The sequence below is a fragment of the Bombina bombina genome, chromosome 9 (genome assembly GCF_027579735.1).
Source record: "Bombina bombina isolate aBomBom1 chromosome 9, aBomBom1.pri, whole genome shotgun sequence".
Classification (NCBI taxonomy): Eukaryota; Metazoa; Chordata; class Amphibia; order Anura; family Bombinatoridae; genus Bombina; species Bombina bombina.
Genome location: NC_069507.1, coordinates 8,308,092 through 8,329,935, shown reverse-complemented (window position 1 = coordinate 8,329,935; position 21,844 = coordinate 8,308,092). Strand labels below are relative to the sequence as shown.

The 21,844-nt window shown below is 41.1% G+C and overlaps 1 protein-coding gene across 1 annotated transcript in view; it reads left to right on the top strand.

Annotated features, from left to right (window-relative positions):
• Positions 1-21,844, top strand: part of LOC128640016 (cell division cycle and apoptosis regulator protein 1-like) — a 146,538-nt gene that overhangs the window by 96,212 nt on the left and 28,482 nt on the right. Inside the window, exons 5-6 of the mRNA XM_053692318.1 lie at positions 1,946-1,978; positions 3,100-3,293. Coding sequence (XP_053548293.1) covers positions 1,946-1,978; positions 3,100-3,293 — 227 coding nt within the window. The remainder of the gene's footprint in view (positions 1-1,945; positions 1,979-3,099; positions 3,294-21,844) is intronic.

Here is a 21,844-nt window from a genome sequence, read left to right as displayed (position 1 = left end):
AGATCTCATGGCCTCTCATCTAAACAAGGAATTTCCCAGATACCTGTCCAAGTCCAGGGATGTTCAGGCGGAAGCAGTGGATGCGCTGACACTTCCTTGGTGTTATCATCCTGCTTACATTTTCCCGCCTCTAGTTCTTCTTCCAAGAGTGATATCCAAAATCATCATGGAACAATCGTTTGTGTTGCTGGTGGCTCCAGCATGGCCACACAGGTTTTGGTATGCTGATCTTGTTCGGCTGTTCAGTTGCCAACCTTGGCCACTTCCATTAAGGCCGGACCTACTGTCTCAAGGTCAGTTTTTCCATCAGGATCTCAAATCATTAAATTTGAAGGTATGGAAATTGAACGCTTAGTACTAAGTCATAGAGGTTTCTCTGACTCAGTGATTAATACTATGTTACAAGCTCGTAAATCTGTCTCTAGAAATATTTATTATCGAGTTCGGAAGACCTACATTTCATGATGTTCTTTTCATAAATTCTCTTGGCATTCTTTTAGAATTCCTAGAATTTTACAGTTTCTTCAGGATGGTTTGGATAAGGGTTTGTCTGCAAGTTCCTTGAAGGGACAAATCTCTGCTCTTTCAGTTTTATTTCACAGAAAGATTGCTAAACTTCCTGATATTCACTGTTTTGTACAGGCTTTAGTTCGTATTAAGCCTGTAATTAAATCAATTTCTCCTCCTTGGAGTCTTAATTTGGTTTTGAAGGCGTTACAGGCTCCTCCGTTTGAGCCTATGCATTCTTTGGACATTAAACTACTTTCTTGGAAAGTATTGTTCCTTTTGGCCATCTCTTCTGCTAGAAGAGTTTCTGAGCTATCTGCTCTTTCTTGTGAGTCTCCTTTTCTGATTTTTCATCAGGATAAGGCGGTTTTGCGGACTTCATTTGAATTTTTACCTAAGGTTGTGAATTAACAACATTAGTAGAGAAATTGTTGTCCCTTCCTTGTGTCCTAATCCTAAGAATTCTTTGGAGAGATCCTTACATTCTTTGGATGTGGTGAGAGCTTTGAAATATTATGTTGAAGTTACTAAAGATTTCAGGAAGGCTTCTAGTCTATTTGTTTTATTTTCTGGTCCTAGGAAAGGTCAGAAGGCTTCTGCTATTTGCTTGGCTTCTTGGTTAAAGCTTTTGATTCATCAAGCTTATTTGGAGTCGGGTCAGGCCCCGCCTCAGAGAATTACAGCTCATTCTACTAGATCAGTCTCTACTTCGTGGGCTTTTAAGAATGAAGCTTCAGTTGATCAGATTTGCAAAGCAGCAACTTGGTCCTCTTTGCATACATTTACTAAATTCTACCGTTTTGATGTATTTGCTTCTTCAGAAGCAGTTTTTGGTAGAAAAGTTGTTCTTCAGGCAGCTGTTTCAGTTTGATTCTTCTGCTTATGTTTTAAGTTTTTCTTTTCATTTGTGAGAATAAACTTATATTTTGGGTTGTGGATTAATTTTTTTTCAGCAAAAAATGTCTTTTTATTTTTATTCCTCCTTCTCTAGTGACTCTTGCGTGGAGTTCCACATCTTGGGTACTGCTATCCCATACGTCCCTAGCTCATGGACTCTTGCCAATTACATGAAAGAAAACATAATTTATGTAAGAACTTACCTGATAAATTAATTTCTTTCATATTGGCAAGAGTCCATGAGGCCCACCCTTTTTATGGTGGTTATGATTTTTTTGTATAAAGCACAACTATTTCCAAATTCCTTTGTTGTTGCTTTTTACTCCTTTCTTTATCACCCCACTGCTTGGCTATTCGTTAAACTGAATTGTGGGTGTGGTGAGGGGTGTATTTATAGGCATTTTGAGGTTTGGGAAACTTTGCCCCTCCTGGTAGGATTGTATATCCCATACGTCACTAGCTCATGGACTCTTGCCAATATGAAAGAAATGAATTTATCAGGTATGTTCTTACATAAATTATGTTTCTTTCCCTTTTGCAGTTACAGCAGCCACAGCAAACTCTGATAACTCAGGTGAGAGATTATTGTATGACCCAGTGGGCTCTGCTTTGGGTAAAATGACCCTTGCAGAACCATAGGGGGCATTGTGGGCATGTTGTTCAGTGTGTGTGACAGGTTGGGGGTTTGCATGTTTTCATTTTAGATGAGCACTTTCTTACACTTACCCCCTACTTTGTGACATCATACACCGTCACCCACAACCAGCTGACAAGGGCTCAGTGACACCACTTTCCCTATGTCACGTGATAACTCCTGTGCTCAGTGTGGATTTGCACTTAAAGGGACAGTCTAGGCCAAATTTTTTTTTTCATGATTCAGATAGAGCATGTTATTTTAAACAATTTTCCAATTTACTTTTATCACCAATTTTGCTTTGTTCTCTTGGTATTCTTAGTTGAAAGCTTAACCTAGGAGGTTCATATGCTAATTTCTTAGACCTTGAAGGTTACCTCTTTTCAGATTGCATTTTAACAGTTTTTCACCACTAGGGTGTTAGTTCACATATTTCATATAGATAACACTGTGCTCGTGCACGTAAAGTTATCTGGGAGCAGGCACTGATTGGCTAAACTGCAAGTCTGTCAAAAGAACTGAAATAAAGAGGCAGTTTGCAGATAGATACAAGATAATTACATAGGATAAAAGTATATTAATATAACTGTGTTGTTTATGCAAAACTGGGGAATGGGTAATAAAGGGATTATCTATCTTTTAAAACAATAAAAATTCTGGTGTAGACTGTCCCTTTAATACTAATAAATCCGTAACTGAAATAACTGAATGCCGCTGCCTGCCGCCATACTCAGCATTCACTTGTGGGACGAGTACCATATCCCAAATAAATGCCTAATAATTTGTGTTGGTACCGCACATTAAAAATGAAAATCTATGTATAAATATGAGTTCCAAACCGATAAAAAGTAACTCTAGCAACGAGGTAGGAAAAGGCTTTCCCTGAACAGGTTAAAATTAAACTGCTTTACAAAAATCAAGCATTTTGCTGTTAAGTTGAGATGTCCCTTTAATATACAAATCGTTAGAGCATTGTACATAAAATAAACATGATACAAGTGCGCATCTGTGAGTATTTGCCTAACACACGGCTACAGATCAGCAACTTGCATGTTTTACAGACTGCTGTGGCGCTGCCCACAAGCCTGGCACTGTCTACGCAGCAGCAGACGGCACAGATCACGGTTTCTTACCCATCGCCGCGGTCCGGTCAGCAGCAGACGCAGCCCCAGAAGCAGCGCGTCTTTACTGGGGTGGTCACCAAACTCCATGAAACATTTGGCTTTGTGGATGAAGATGTGTTTTTCCAGCTCACGTAAGTATCTACCAGATCCCATCTCGTTACTTTAGATACTCCCGTGTCTGTAGTAATAAGCACATTTCTGCTCCCCCATACTCTGGTATCAGAGGAAAGTGCTTTATTTAATTCCGACTAGTAGTCTAGTGACCCCTCTAATTGTGAGAGATGAGGTACAGTTGTTGGGTCTAGGGGTTCAGGTGGGGCAGCTGCACAAAACTAACTGCGCCACTGTTATTACACCCAGTTGATGTATTGTTACCTGCGTCTAGGGAAAGTAGTTTGTTCCAGTCAGAATAGTGTGGTAAAACGTGACGGGATTGTCTTTATTAAAACGGGATAGATCCACAAGCAGTGTGAGACACTATATACACAGTAGTGTGAGACACTATATACACAGCAGTGTGAGACACTATATACACAGCAGTGTGAGACACTATATACACAGCAGTGTGAGACACTATATACACAGCAGTGTGAGACACTATATACACAGCAGTGTGAGACACTATATACACAGCAGTGTGAGACACTATATACAGAGCAGTGTGAGACACTATACACAGAGCAGTGTGAGACACTATATACACAGCAGTGTGAGACACTATATATACACAGCAGTGTGAGACACTATACACACAGCAGTGTGAGACACTATATACACAGCAGTGTGAGACACTATATATACACAGCAGTGTGAGACACTATATACACAGCAGTGTGAGACACTATACACAGCAGTGTGAGACACTATATACACAGCAGTGTGAGACACTATATACACAGCAGTGTGAGACACTATATATACACAGCAGTGTGAGACACTATATACACAGCAGTGTGAGACACTATATACACAGCAGTGTGAGACACTATATATACACAGCAGTGTGAGACACTATATACACAGCAGTGTGAGACACTATATACACAGCAGTGTAAGACACTATATACACAGCAGTGTGAGACACTATATATACACAGCAGTGTGAGACACTATATATACACAGCAGTGTGAGACACTATATACACAGTAGTGTGAGACACTATATACACAGCAGTGTGAGACACTGTATACACAGCAGTGTAAGACACTATATACACAGCAGTGTGAGACACTATATACACAGCAGTGTGAGACACTATATACACAGCCAGTGGGTGATACCCTATATCACACAGCAGTGTGAGACACTATATACACAGCAGTGTGAGAACACTAGTATATTCACAGCAGTGTGAGACTACAATATACACAGCAGTGTCGAGAGACACTATACACGCTGTGTGAGACCACTATACGACACCGCAGTGTGAACACTATCATTACACTGTCATTGTGAGATACTATATACACAGCATGTGAGACACTAATATACAAGCAGGCTGAGACACTATATAACACAGGCCCGATGTGAGACACTATATACACAGCTATGTGAGACACATATACACAGCAGTGTGAGACACTATATACACCAGTGTGAGAAACAAATATAAGCACAGCAGTTGTGAGAACTATACACACAGCAGTGGAGACATCTATATACACAGCAGTGTGAGACACGATACTACCACAGCATGATCGTCCCGCGGCTGTGAGTCACTATATACACCACGCAGTAGCCACACCTATATTATGAGTGCAAAGCAGTGTGTACGACAGCCATATACACAGCAGTGGTGAGGACACTATATACACAGCAGTGTGAGACACTATATACACAGCAGTGTGAGACACTATATATACAGCAGTGTGAGACACTATACACACAGCAGTGTGAGACACTATACACACAGCAGTGTGAGACACTATATACACAGCAGTGTGAGACACTATATATACACAGCAGTGTGAGACACTATATACACAGCAGTGTGAGACACTATATACACAGCAGTGTGAGACACTATATACACAGCAGTGTGAGACACTATATACACAGCAGTGTGAGATACTATATACACAGCAGTGTGAGACACTATATACACAGCAGTGTGAGACACTATATACACAGCAGTGTGAGACACTATATACACAGCAGTGTGAGACACTATATACACAGCAGTGTGAGACACTATATACACAGCAGTGTGAGAAACTATATACACACAGCAGTGTGAGACACTATACACACAGCAGTGTGAGACACTATATACACAGCAGTGTGAGACACTATATACACAGCAGTGTGAGACACTATATACACACAGCAGTGTGAGACACTATATATACACAGCAGTGTGAGACACTATATACACAGCAGTGTGAGACACTATATACACAGCAGTGTGAGACACTATATACACACAGCAGTGTGAGACACTATATACACAGCAGTGTGAGACACTATATATACACAGCAGTGTGAGACACTATACACAGCAGTGTGAGACACTATATACACAGCAGTGTGAGACACTATATACACAGCAGTGTGAGACACTATATACACAGCAGTGTGAGACACTATATACACAGCAGTGTGAGACACTATATACACAGCAGTGTGAGACACTATATATACACAGCAGTGTGAGACACTATATATACACAGCAGTGTGAGACACTATATACACAGCAGTGTGAGACACTATATATACACAGCAGTGTGAGACACTATATACACAGCAGTGTGAGACACTATATACACAGCAGTGTGAGACACTATATACACAGCAGTGTGAGACACTATATACACAGCAGTGTGAGACACTATATACACAGCAGTGTGAGACACTATATACACAGCAGTGTGAGACACTATATACACAGCAGTGTGAGACACTATATATACACAGCAGTGTGAGACACTATATATACACAGCAGTGTGAGACACTATATACACAGCAGTGTGAGACACTATATACACAGCAGTGTGAGACACTATATACACAGCAGTGTGAGACACTATATACACAGCAGTGTGAGACACTATATACACAGCAGTGTGAGACACTATATACACAGCAGTGTGAGACACTATATATACAGCAGTGTGAGACACTATACACAGCAGTGTGAGACACTATATATACACATCAGTGTGAGACACTATATACACAGCAGTGTGAGACACTATATACACACAGCAGTGTGAGACACTATATACACAGCAGTGTGAGACACTATATACACAGCAGTGTGAGACACTATATACACAGCAGTGTGAGACACTATATACACAGCAGTGTGAGACACTATATACACAGCAGTGTGAGACACTATATACACAGCAGTGTGAGACACTATATACACAGCAGTGTGAGACAATATATACACAGCAGTGTGAGACACTATATATACACAGCAGTGTGAGACACTATATACACAGCAGTGTGAGACACTATATACACAGCAGTGTGAGACACTATATATACAGCAGTGTGAGACACTATATACACAGCAGTGTGAGACACTATATACAGCAGTGTGAGACACTATATACACAGCAGTGTGAGACACTATATACACAGCAGTGTGAGACACTATATACACAGCAGTGTGAGACACTATATACACAGCAGTGTGAGACACTATATACACAGCAGTGTGAGACACTATATACACAGCAGTGTGAGACACTATATACACACAGCAGTGTGAGACACTATATACACAGCAGTGTGAGACACTATATACACAGCAGTGTGAGACACTATATACACAGCAGTGTGAGACACTATATACACAGCAGTGTGAGACACTATATACACAGCAGTGTGAGACACTATATACACAGCAGTGTGAGACACTATATATACAGCAGTGTGAGACACTATATACACAGCAGTGTGAGACACTATATACACAGCAGTGTGAGACACTATATACACAGCAGTGTGAGACACTATATACACAGCAGTGTGAGACACTATATACACAGCAGTGTGAGACACTATATACACAGCAGTGTGAGACACTATATACACAGCGGTGTGAGACACTATATACACAGCGGTGTGAGACACTATATATACAGCGGTGTGAGACACTATATATACACAGCAGTGTGAGACACTATATACACAGCAGTGTGAGACACTATATATACAGAGCAGTGTGAGACACTATGCACACAGCAGTGTGAGACACTATATACACAGCAGTGTGAGACACTATATACACAGCAGTGTGAGACACTATACACACAGCAGTGTGAGACACTATATACACAGCAGTGTGAGACACTATATACACAGCAGTGTGAGACACTATATACACAGCAGTGTGAGACACTATATACACACAGCAGTGTGAGACACTATATACACAGCAGTGTGAGACACTATATACACAGCAGTGTGAGACACTATATACACAGCAGTGTGAGACACTATATACACAGCAGTGTGAGACACTATATACACAGCAGTGTGAGACACTATATATACACAGATGTGTGAGACACTATATACACAGCAGTGTGAGACACTATATACACAGCAGTGTGAGACACTATAGACACAGCAGTGTGAGACACTATATACACAGCAGTGTGAGGACACTATATACACAGCAGTGTGAGACACTATATACAGCAGGGGCAGTGTGAGACACTATATACACAGCAGTGTGAGACACTATATACACCGCAGTGTGAGTACACTTATATACACAGCAGTGTGAGACACTATATACACAGCAGTGTGAGACACTATATATACACAGCAGTGTGAGACACTATATACACAGCAGTGTGAGACACTATACACACAGCAGTGTGAGACACTATATACACAGCAGTGTGAGACACTATATACACAGCAGTGTGAGACACTATATACACAGCAGTGTGAGACACTATACACACAGCAGTGTGAGACACTATATACACAGCAGTGTGAGACACTATATACACAGCAGTGTGAGACACTATATACACACAGCAGTGTGAGACACTATATACACAGCAGTGTGAGACACTATATATACACAGCAGTGTGAGACACTATATATACACAGCAGTGTGAGACACTATATACACAGCAGTGTGAGACACTATATATACACAGCAGTGTGAGACACTATATATACACAGCAGTGTGAGACACTATATATACACAGCAGTGTGAGACACTATATACACACAGCAGTGTGAGACACTATATACACACAGCAGTGTGAGACACTATATACACAGCAGTGTGAGACACTATATACACAGCAGTGTGAGACACTATATACACAGCAGTGTAAGACACTATATATACACAGCAGTGTGAGACACTATATATACAGCAGTGTGAGACACTATATATACACAGCAGTGTGAGACACTATATATACACAGCAGTGTGAGACACTATATATACACAGCAGTGTGAGACACTATATACACAGCAGTGTGAGACACTATATACACAGCAGTGTGAGACACTATATACACAGCAGTGTGAGACACTATATATACACAGCAGTGTGAGACACTATATATACACAGCAGTGTGAGACACTATATACACAGCAGTGTGAGACACTATATACACAGCAGTGTGAGACACTATATACACAGCAGTGTGAGACACTATATACACAGCAGTGTGAGACACTATATATACACAGCAGTGTGAGACACTATATACACAGCAGTGTGAGACACTATATACACAGCAGTGTGAGACACTATATACACAGCAGTGTGAGACACTATATACACAGCAGTGTGAGACACTATACACACAGCAGTGTGAGACACTATATACACAGCAGTGTGAGACACTATATACACAGCAGTGTGAGACACTATATACACAGCAGTGTGAGACACTATATACACAGCAGTGTGAGACACTATATACACAGCAGTGTGAGACACTATATACACAGCAGTGTGAGACACTATATACACAGCAGTGTGAGACACTATATACACAGCAGTGTGAGACACTATATACACAGCAGTGTGAGACACTATATACACAGCAGTGTGAGACACTATATACACAGCAGTGTGAGACACTATATACACAGCAGTGTGAGACACTATATACACAGCAGTGTGAGACACTATATACACAGCAGTGTGAGACACTATATACACAGCAGGTGTGAGACACTATACACACAGCAGTGTGAGACACTATATACACAGCAGTGTGAGACACTATACACACAGCAGTGTGAGACACTATATACACAGCAGTGTGAGACACTATATACACAGCAGTGTGAGACACTATATATACACAGCAGTGTGAGACACTATATATACACAGCAGTGTGAGACACTATATACACAGCAGTGTGAGACACTATATACACACAGCAGTGTGAGACACTATACACACAGCAGTGTGAGACACTATACACACAGCAGTGTGAGACACTATATACACAGCAGTGTGAGACACTATATACACAGCAGTGTGAGACACTATATACACACAGCAGTGTGAGACACTATATATACACAGCAGTGTGAGACACTATATATACACAGCAGTGTGAGACACTATATATACACAGCAGTGTGAGACACTATATACACAGCAGTGTGAGACACTATATACACTGCAGTGTGAGACACTATATACACACAGCAGTGTGAGACACTATATACACAGCAGTGTGAGACACTATATATACACAGCAGTGTGAGACACTATACACAGCAGTGTGAGACACTATATACACAGCAGTGTGAGACACTATATACACACAGCAGTGTGAGACACTATATACACACAGCAGTGTGAGACACTATATACACAGCAGTGTGAGACACTATATACACAGCAGTGTGAGACACTATATACACAGCAGTGTGAGACACTATATATACACAGCAGTGTGAGACACTATATATACACAGCAGTGTGAGACACTATATATACACAGCAGTGTGAGACACTATATATACACAGCAGTGTGAGACACTATATATACACAGCAGTGTGAGACACTATATATACACAGCAGTGTGAGACACTATATATACACAGCAGTGTGAGACACTATATATACAAAGCAGTGTGAGACACTATATACACAGCAGTGTGAGACACTATATACACAGCAGTGTGAGACACTATATACACAGCAGTGTGAGACACTATATATACACAGCAGTGTGAGACACTATATATACACAGCAGTGTGAGACACTATATATACACAGCAGTGTGAGACACTATATACACAGCAGTGTGAGACACTATATATACACAGCAGTGTGAGACACTATATACACACAGCAGTGTGAGACACTATATACACACAGCAGTGTGAGACACAATATACACAGCAGTGTGAGACACTATATACACAGCAGTGTGAGACACTATATACACAGCAGTGTGAGACACTATATACACAGCAGTGTGAGACACTATATACACAGCAGTGTGAGACACTATATACACAGCAGTGTGAGACACTATACACACAGCAGTGTGAGACACTATATACACAGCAGTGTGAGACACTATATACACAGCAGTGTGAGACACTATATACACAGCAGTGTGAGACACATATACCACAGCAGTGTGAGACACTATAATACACAAGCAGTGTGAGACACTTATATACACAGCAGTGTGAGACACTATATACACAGCAGTGAGAGACCTCTATATACACAGCAGTGTGAGACACTATAGACAGAGCAGTGTGAGACACTATATACACAAGCAGTGTGAGACACTATATACACAGCAGTGTGAGACACTATATACACAGCAGTGTGAGACACTATATACACAGCAGTGTGAGACACTATATACACACATCAGTGTGAGACACTATATACACAGCAGTGTGAGACACTATATACACAGCAGTGTGAGACACTATATACACAGCAGTGTGAGACACTATATACACAGCAGTGTGAGACACTATATACACAGCAGTGTGAGACACTATATACACAGCAGTGTGAGACACTATATACACAGCAGTGTGAGACACTATATACACAGCAGTGTGAGACACTATATACACAGCAGTGTGAGACACTATATACACAGCAGTGTGAGACACTATATACACAGCAGTGTGAGACACTATATACACAGCAGTGTGAGACACTATATACACAGCAGTGTGAGACACTATATACACAGCAGTGTGAGACACTATATAAACAGCAGTGTGAGACACTATATACACAGCAGTGTGAGACACTATATACACAGCAGTGTGAGACACTATATACACAGCAGTGTGAGACACTATATACACAGCAGTGTGAGACACTATATACACAGCAGTGTGAGACACTATATACACAGCAGTGTGAGACACTATATACACAGCAGTGTGAGACACTATATACACAGCAGTGTGAGACACTATATACACAGCAGTGTGAGACACTATATACACAGCAGTGTGAGACACTATATACACAGCAGTGTGAGACACTATATACACAGCAGTGTGAGACACTATATACACAGCAGTGTGAGACACTATATACACAGCAGTGTGAGACACTATATACACAGCAGTGTGAGACACTATATATACACAGCAGTGTGAGACACTATATACACAGCAGTGTGAGACACTATATATACACAGCAGTGTGAGACACTATATATACACAGCAGTGTGAGACACTATATACACAGCAGTGTGAGACACTATATACACAGCAGTGTGAGACACTATATATACACAGCAGTGTGAGACACTATATATACACAGCAGTGTGAGACACTATATACACAGCAGTGTGAGACACTATATACACAGCAGTGTGAGACACTATATATACACAGCAGTGTGAGACACTATATATACACAGCAGTGTGAGACACTATATATACACAGCAGTGTGAGACACTATATACACAGCAGTGTGAGACACTATATACACAGCAGTGTGAGACACTATATACACAGCAGTGTGAGACACTATATACACAGCAGTGTGAGACACTATATACACAGCAGTGTGAGACACTATATATACACAGCAGTGTGAGACACTATATACACAGCAGTGTGAGACACTATATATACACAGCAGTGTGAGACACTATATACACAGCAGTGTGAGACACTATATACACAGCAGTGTGAGACACTATATACACAGCAGTGTGAGACACTATATACACAGCAGTGTGAGACACTATATACACAGCAGTGTGAGACACTATATACACAGCAGTGTGAGACACTATATACACAGCAGTGTGAGACACTATATACACAGCAGTGTGAGACACTATATACACAGCAGTGTGAGACACTATATACACAGCAGTGTGAGACACTATATACACAGCAGTGTGAGACACTATATACACAGCAGTGTGAGACACTATATACACAGCAGTGTGAGACACTATATACACAGCAGTGTGAGACACTATATACACAGCAGTGTGAGACACTATATACACAGCAGTGTGAGACACTATATACACAGCAGTGTGAGACACTATATACACAGCAGTGTGAGACACTATATACACAGCAGTGTGAGACACTATATACACAGCAGTGTGAGACACTATATACACAGCAGTGTGAGACACTATATACACAGCAGTGTGAGACACTATATACACAGCAGTGTGAGACACTATATACACAGCAGTGTGAGACACTATATTACACAGCAGTGTGAGACACTATATACACAGCAGTGTGAGACACTATATACACAGCAGTGTGAGACACTATATACACAGCAGTGTGAGACACTATATACACAGCAGTGTGAGACACTATATACACAGCAGTGTGAGACACTATATACACAGCAGTGTGAGACACTATATACACAGCAGTGTGAGACACTATATACACAGCAGTGTGAGACACTATATACACAGCAGTGTGAGACACTATATACACAGCAGTGTGAGACACTATATATACACAGCAGTGTGAGACACTATATATACACAGCAGTGTGAGACACTATATATACACAGCAGTGTGAGACACTATATATACACAGCAGTGTGAGACACTATATACACAGCAGTGTGAGACACTATATACACAGCAGTGTGAGACACTATATACACAGCAGTGTGAGACACTATACACACAGCAGTGTGAGACACTATATACACAGCAGTGTGAGACACTATATACACAGCAGTGTGAGACACTATATACACAGCAGTGTGAGACACTATATACACAGCAGTGTGAGACACTATATACACAGCAGTGTGAGACACTATATACAGCAGTGTGAGACACTATATATACACAGCAGTGTGAGACACTATATACACAGCAGTGTGAGACACTATATATACACAGCAGTGTGAGACACTATATATACACAGCAGTGTGAGACACTATATACACAGCAGTGTGAGACACTATATACACAGCAGTGTGAGACACTATATACACAGCAGTGTGAGACACTATATACACAGCAGTGTGAGACACTATATACACAGCAGTGTGAGACACTATATACACAGCAGTGTGAGACACTATATACACAGCAGTGTGAGACACTATATACACAGCAGTGTGAGACACTATATACACAGCAGTGTGAGACACTATATACACAGCAGTGTGAGACACTATATACACAGCAGTGTGAGACACTATACACACAGCAGTGTGAGACACTATATACACAGCAGTGTGAGACACTATATACACAGCAGTGTGAGACACTATATATACACAGCAGTGTGAGACACTATATATACACAGCAGTGTGAGACACTATATACACAGCAGTGTGAGACACTATACACACAGCAGTGTGAGACACTATACACACAGCAGTGTGAGACACTATATACACACAGCAGTGTGAGACACTATATACACAGCAGTGTGAGACACTATATATACACAGCAGTGTGAGACACTATATATACACAGCAGTGTGAGACACTATATACACAGCAGTGTGAGACACTATATACACAGCAGTGTGAGACACTATATACACAGCAGTGTGAGACACTATATATACACAGCAGTGTGAGACACTATATACACAGCAGTGTGAGACACTATATACACAGCAGTGTGAGACACTATATACACACAGCAGTGTGAGACACTATATATACACAGCAGTGTGAGACACTATATATACAAAGCAGTGTGAGACACTATATACACAGCAGTGTGAGACACTATATACACAGCAGTGTGAGACACTATATACACAGCAGTGTGAGACACTATATACACAGCAGTGTGAGACACTATATACACAGCAGTGTGAGACACTATATACACAGCAGTGTGAGACACTATATATACACAGCAGTGTGAGACACTATACACAGCAGTGTGAGACACTATATATACACAGCAGTGTGAGACACTATATACACAGCAGTGTGAGACACTATATACACAGCAGTGTGAGACACTATATACACAGCAGTGTGAGACACTATATACACAGCAGTGTGAGACACTATATACACAGCAGTGTGAGACACTATATACACAGCAGTGTGAGACACTATATACACAGCAGTGTGAGACACTATATACACAGCAGTGTGAGACACTATATACACAGCAGTGTGAGACACTATATACACAGCAGTGTGAGACACTATATACACAGCAGTGTGAGACACTATATACACAGCAGTGTGAGACACTATATACACAGCAGTGTGAGACACTATATACACAGCAGTGTGAGACACTATATACACAGCAGTGTGAGACACTATATACACAGCAGTGTGAGACACTATATACACAGCAGTGTGAGACACTATATACACAGCAGTGTGAGACACTATATACACAGCAGTGTGAGACACTATATACACAGCAGTGTGAGACACTATATATACACAGCAGTGTGAGACACTATATACACAGCAGTGTGAGACACTATATACACAGCAGTGTGAGACACTATATACACAGCAGTGTGAGACACTATATACACAGCAGTGTGAGACACTATATACACAGCAGTGTGAGACACTATATACACAGCAGTGTGAGACACTATATACACAGCAGTGTGAGACACTATATACACAGCAGTGTGAGACACTATATACACAGCAGTGTGAGACACTATATACACAGCAGTGTGAGACACTATATACACAGCAGTGTGAGACACTATATACACAGCAGTGTGAGACACTATATACACAGCAGTGTGAGACACTATATATACAGCAGTGTGAGACACTATATACACAGCAGTGTGAGACACTATATACACAGCAGTGTGAGACACTATATACACAGCAGTGTGAGACACTATATACACAGCAGTGTGAGACACTATATACACAGCAGTGTGAGACACTATATACACAGCAGTGTGAGACACTATATATACACAGCAGTGTGAGACACTATATACACAGCAGTGTGAGACACTATATACACAGCAGTGTGAGACACTATATACACAGCAGTGTGAGACACTATATACACAGCAGTGTGAGACACTATATACACAGCAGTGTGAGACACTATATACACAGCAGTGTGAGATACTATATACACAGCAGTGTGAGACACTATATACACAGCAGTGTGAGACACTATATACACAGCAGTGTGAGACACTATATACACAGCAGTGTGAGACACTATATACACAGCAGTGTGAGACACTATATACACAGCAGTGTGAGACACTATATACACAGCAGTGTGAGACAATATATACACAGCAGTGTGAGACACTATATACACAGCAGTGTGAGACACTATATACACAGCAGTGTGAGACACTATATACACAGCAGTGTGAGACACTATATACACAGCAGTGTGAGACACTATATATACACAGCAGTGTGAGACACTATATACACAGCAGTGTGAGACACTATATACACAGCAGTGTGAGACACTATATACACAGCAGTGTGAGACACTATATACACAGCAGTGTGAGACACTATATACACAGCAGTGTGAGACACTATATACACAGCAGTGTGAGACACTATATACACAGCAGTGTGAGACACTATATACACAGCAGTGTGAGACACTATATACACAGCAGTGTGAGACACTATATACACAGCAGTGTGAGACACTATATACACAGCAGTGTGAGACACTATATACACAGCAGTGTGAGACACTATATACACAGCAGTGTGAGACACTATATACACAGCAGTGTGAGACACTATATACACAGCAGTGTGAGACACTATATACACAGCAGTGTGAGACACTATATACACAGCAGTGTGAGACACTATATACACAGCAGTGTGAGACACTATATACACAGCAGTGTGAGACACTATATACACAGCAGTGTGAGACACTATATACACAGCAGTGTGAGACACTATATACACAGCAGTGTGAGACACTATATACACAGCAGTGTGAGACACTATATACACAGCAGTGTGAGACACTATATACACAGCAGTGTGAGACACTATATACACAGCAGTGTGAGACACTATATACACAGCAGTGTGAGACACTATATACACAGCAGTGTGAGACACTATATACACAGCAGTGTGAGACACTATATACACAGCAGTGTGAGACACTATATACACAGCAGTGTGAGACACTATATACACAGCAGTGTGAGACACTATATACACAGCAGTGTGAGACACTATATACACAGCAGTGTGAGACACTATATATACACAGCAGTGTGAGACACTATATACACAGCAGTGTGAGACACTATATACACAGCAGTGTGAGACACTATATACACACAGCAGTGTGAGACACTATATATACACAGCAGTGTGAGACACTATATACACAGCAGTGTGAGACACTATATACACACAGCAGTGTGAGACACTATATACACAGCAGTGTGAGACACTATATACACACAGCAGTGTGAGACACTATATACACAGCAGTGTGAGACACTATATACACAGCAGTGTGAGACACTATATACACAGCAGTGTGAGACACTATATACACAGCAGTGTGAGACACTATATACACAGCAGTGTGAGACACTATATAAACACAGCAGTGTGAGACACTATATACACAGCAGTGTGAGACACTATATACACAGCAGTGTGAGACACTATATACACAGCAGTGTGAGACACTATATACACAGCAGTGTGAGACACTATATACACAGCAGTGTGAGACACTATATACACAGCAGTGTGAGACACTATATACACAGCAGTGTGAGACACTATATACACAGCAGTGTGAGACACTATATACACAGCAGTGTGAGACACTATATACACAGCAGTGTGAGACACTATATACACAGCAGTGTGAGACACTATATACACAGCAGTGTGAGACACTATATACACAGCAGTGTGAGACACTATAAACACAGCAGTGTGAGACACTATATACACAGCAGTGTGAGACACAATATACACAGCAGTGTGAGACACTATATACACAGCAGTGTGAGACACTATATACACAGCAGTGTGAGACACTATATACACAGCAGTGTGAGACACTATATATACACAGCAGTGTGAGACACTATATATACACAGCAGTGTGAGACACTATATATACACAGCAGTGTGAGACACTATATACACAGCAGTGTGAGACACTATATACACAGCAGTGTGAGACACTATATACACAGCAGTGTGAGACACTATATACACAGCAGTGTGAGACACTATATACACAGCAGTGTGAGACACTATATACACAGCAGTGTGAGACACTATATACACAGCAGTGTGAGACACTATATACACAGCAGTGTGAGACACTATATACACAGCAGTGTGAGACACTATATACACAGCAGTGTGAGACACTATATACACAGCAGTGTGAGACACTATATACACAGCAGTGTGAGACACTATATACACAGCAGTGTGAGACACTATACACACAGCAGTGTGAGACACTATATACACAGCAGTGTGAGACACTATATACACAGCAGTGTGAGACACTATATACACAGCAGTGTGAGACACTATATACACAGCAGTGTGAGACACTATATACACAGCAGTGTGAGACACTATATACACAGCAGTGTGAGACACTATATACACAGCAGTGTGAGACACTATATACACAGCAGTGTGAGACACTATATACACAGCAGTGTGAGACACTATATACACAGCAGTGTGAGACACTATATAGACAGCAGTGTGAGAGACACTATATACACAGCAGTGTGAGACACTATATACACAGCAGTGTGAGACACTATATACACAGCAGTGTGAGACACTATATACACAGCAGTGTGAGACACTATATACACAGCAGTGTGAGACACTATATACACAGCAGTGTGAGACACTATATACACAGCAGTGTGAGACAACTATATACACAGCAGTGTGAGACACTATATATCACAGCAGTGTGAGACACTAATATACACACAGCAGTGTGAGACACTATATACACAGCAGTGTGAGACACCTATATACACAGCAGTGTGAGACACTATATACACAGCAGTGTGAGACACTATATATACACAGCAGTGTGAGACACGTATACTATACAGCAGTGTGAGACACTATATACACAGCAGTGTGAGACACTATATATACAAGCAGTGTGAGACACTATATACCACAGCAGTGTGAGACACTATATTACACAGCAGTGTGAGACACTATATACACAGCAGTGTGAGACACTATATACACAGCAGTGTGAGACACTATAATACAGCAGTGTGAGACACTATATACACAGCAGTGTGAGACACTATATAACAGCAGTGTGAGACATATACTACACAGCAGTGTGAGACACTATATACACACAGCAGTGTGAGACACTATATACACAGCAGTGTGAGACACTATATACACACAGCAGTGTGAGACACTATATACACACAGCAGTGTGAGACACTATATACAGCAGTGTGAGACACTATATACACACAGCAGTGTGAGACACTATATACACAGCAGTGTGAGACACTATATACACAGCAGTGTGAGACACTATATACACAGCAGTGTGAGACACTATATACACAGCAGTGTGAGACACTATATACACAGCAGTGTGAGACACTATATAAACACCACAGTGTGAGACACTATATACACAGCAGTGTGAGACACTATATACACAGCAGTGTGAGACACTATATACACAGCAGTGTGAGACACTATATACACAGCAGTGTGAGACACTATATACACAGCAGTGTGAGACACTATATACACAGCAGTGTGAGACACTATATACACAGCAGTGTGAGACACTATATACACAGCAGTGTGAGACACTATATACACAGCAGTGTGAGACACTATATACACAGCAGTGTGAGACACTATATACACAGCAGTGTGAGACACTATATATACACAGCAGTGTGAGACACTATATACACAGCAGTGTGAGACACTATATACACAGCAGTGTGAGACACTATATACACAGCAGTGTGAGACACTATATACACAGCAGTGTGAGACACTATATATACACAGCAGTGTGAGACACTATATATACACAGCAGTGTGAGACACTATATACACAGCAGTGTGAGACACTATATACACAGCAGTGTGAGACACTATATACACAGCAGTGTGAGACACTATATACACACAGCAGTGTGAGACACTATATACACAGCAGTGTGAGACACTATATACACAGCAGTGTGAGACACTATATACACAGCAGTGTGAGACACTATATACACAGCAGTGTGAGACACTATATACACAGCAGTGTGAGACACTATATACACAGCAGTGTGAGACACTATATACACAGCAGTGTGAGACACTATATACACAGCAGTGTGAGACACTATATATACACAGCAGTGTGAGACACTATATACACAGCAGTGTGAGACACTATATACACAGCAGTGTGAGACACTATATACACAGCAGTGTGAGACACTATATACACAGCAGTGTGAGACACTATATATACACAGCAGTGTGAGACACTATATACACAGCAGTGTGAGACACTATATATACACAGCAGTGTGAGACACTATATACACAGCAGTGTGAGACACTATATACACAGCAGTGTGAGACACTATATACACAGCAGTGTGAGACACTATATACACAGCAGTGTGAGACACTATATACACAGCAGTGTGAGACACTATATACACAGCAGTGTGAGACACTATATACACAGCAGTGTGAGACACTATATACACAGCAGTGTGAGACACTATATACACAGCAGTGTGAGACACTATATACACAGCAGTGTGAGACACTATATACACAGCAGTGTGAGACACTATATACACAGCAGTGTGAGACACTATATACACAGCAGTGTGAGACACTATATATACACAGCAGTGTGAGACACTATATACACAGCAGTGTGAGACACTATATACACAGCAGTGTGAGACACTATATACACAGCAGTGTGAGACACTATATACACAGCAGTGTGAGACACTATATACACAGCAGTGTGAGACACTATATATACACAGCAGTGTGAGACACTATATACACAGCAGTGTGAGACACTATATACACAGCAGTGTGAGACACTATATACACAGCAGTGTGAGACACTATATACACAGCAGTGTGAGACACTATATATACAGAGCAGTGTGAGACACTATATACACAGCAGTGTGAGACACTATATACACAGCAGTGTGAGACACTATATACACAGCAGTGTGAGACACTATATACACAGCAGTGTGAGACACTATATATACACAGCAGTGTGAGACACTATATACACAGCAGTGTGAGACACTATATACACAGCAGTGTGAGACACTATATACACAGCAGTGTGAGACACTATATACACAGCAGTGTGAGACACTATATACACAGCAGTGTGAGACACTATATACACAGCAGTGTGAGACACTATATATACACAGCAGTGTGAGACACTATATATACACAGCAGTGTGAGACACTATATACACAGCAGTGTGAGACACTATATATACACAGCAGTGTGAGACACTATATACAGAGCAGTGTGAGACACTATATACACAGCAGTGTGAGACACTATATACACAGCAGTGTGAGACACTATATACACAGCAGTGTGAGACACTATATATACACAGCAGTGTGAGACACTATATACACAGCAGTGTGAGACACTATATATACACAGCAGTGTGAGACACTATATACACTGCTGTGTGAGACACTATATACACAGCAGTGTGAGACACTATATACACAGCAGTGTGAGACACTATATAAACACAGCAGTGTGAGACACTATATACACAGCAGTGTGAGACACTATATAACACAGCAGTGTGAGACACTATATACACAGCAGTGTGAGACACTATATACACAGCAGTGTGAGACACTATATACACAGCAGTGTGAGACACTATATACACAGCAGTGTGAGACACTATATACACAGCAGTGTGAGACACTATATACACAGCAGTGTGAGACACTATATTACACAGCAGTGTGAGACACTATATATACACAGCAGTGTGAGACATCTATACACAGCAGTGTGAGACACTATACTACACAGCAGTGTGAGACACTATATACACAGCAGTGTGAGACACTATATACACAGCAGTGTGAGACACTATATACACAGCAGTGTGAGACACTATATACACAGCAGTGTGAGACACTATATACACAGCAGTGTGAGACACTATAC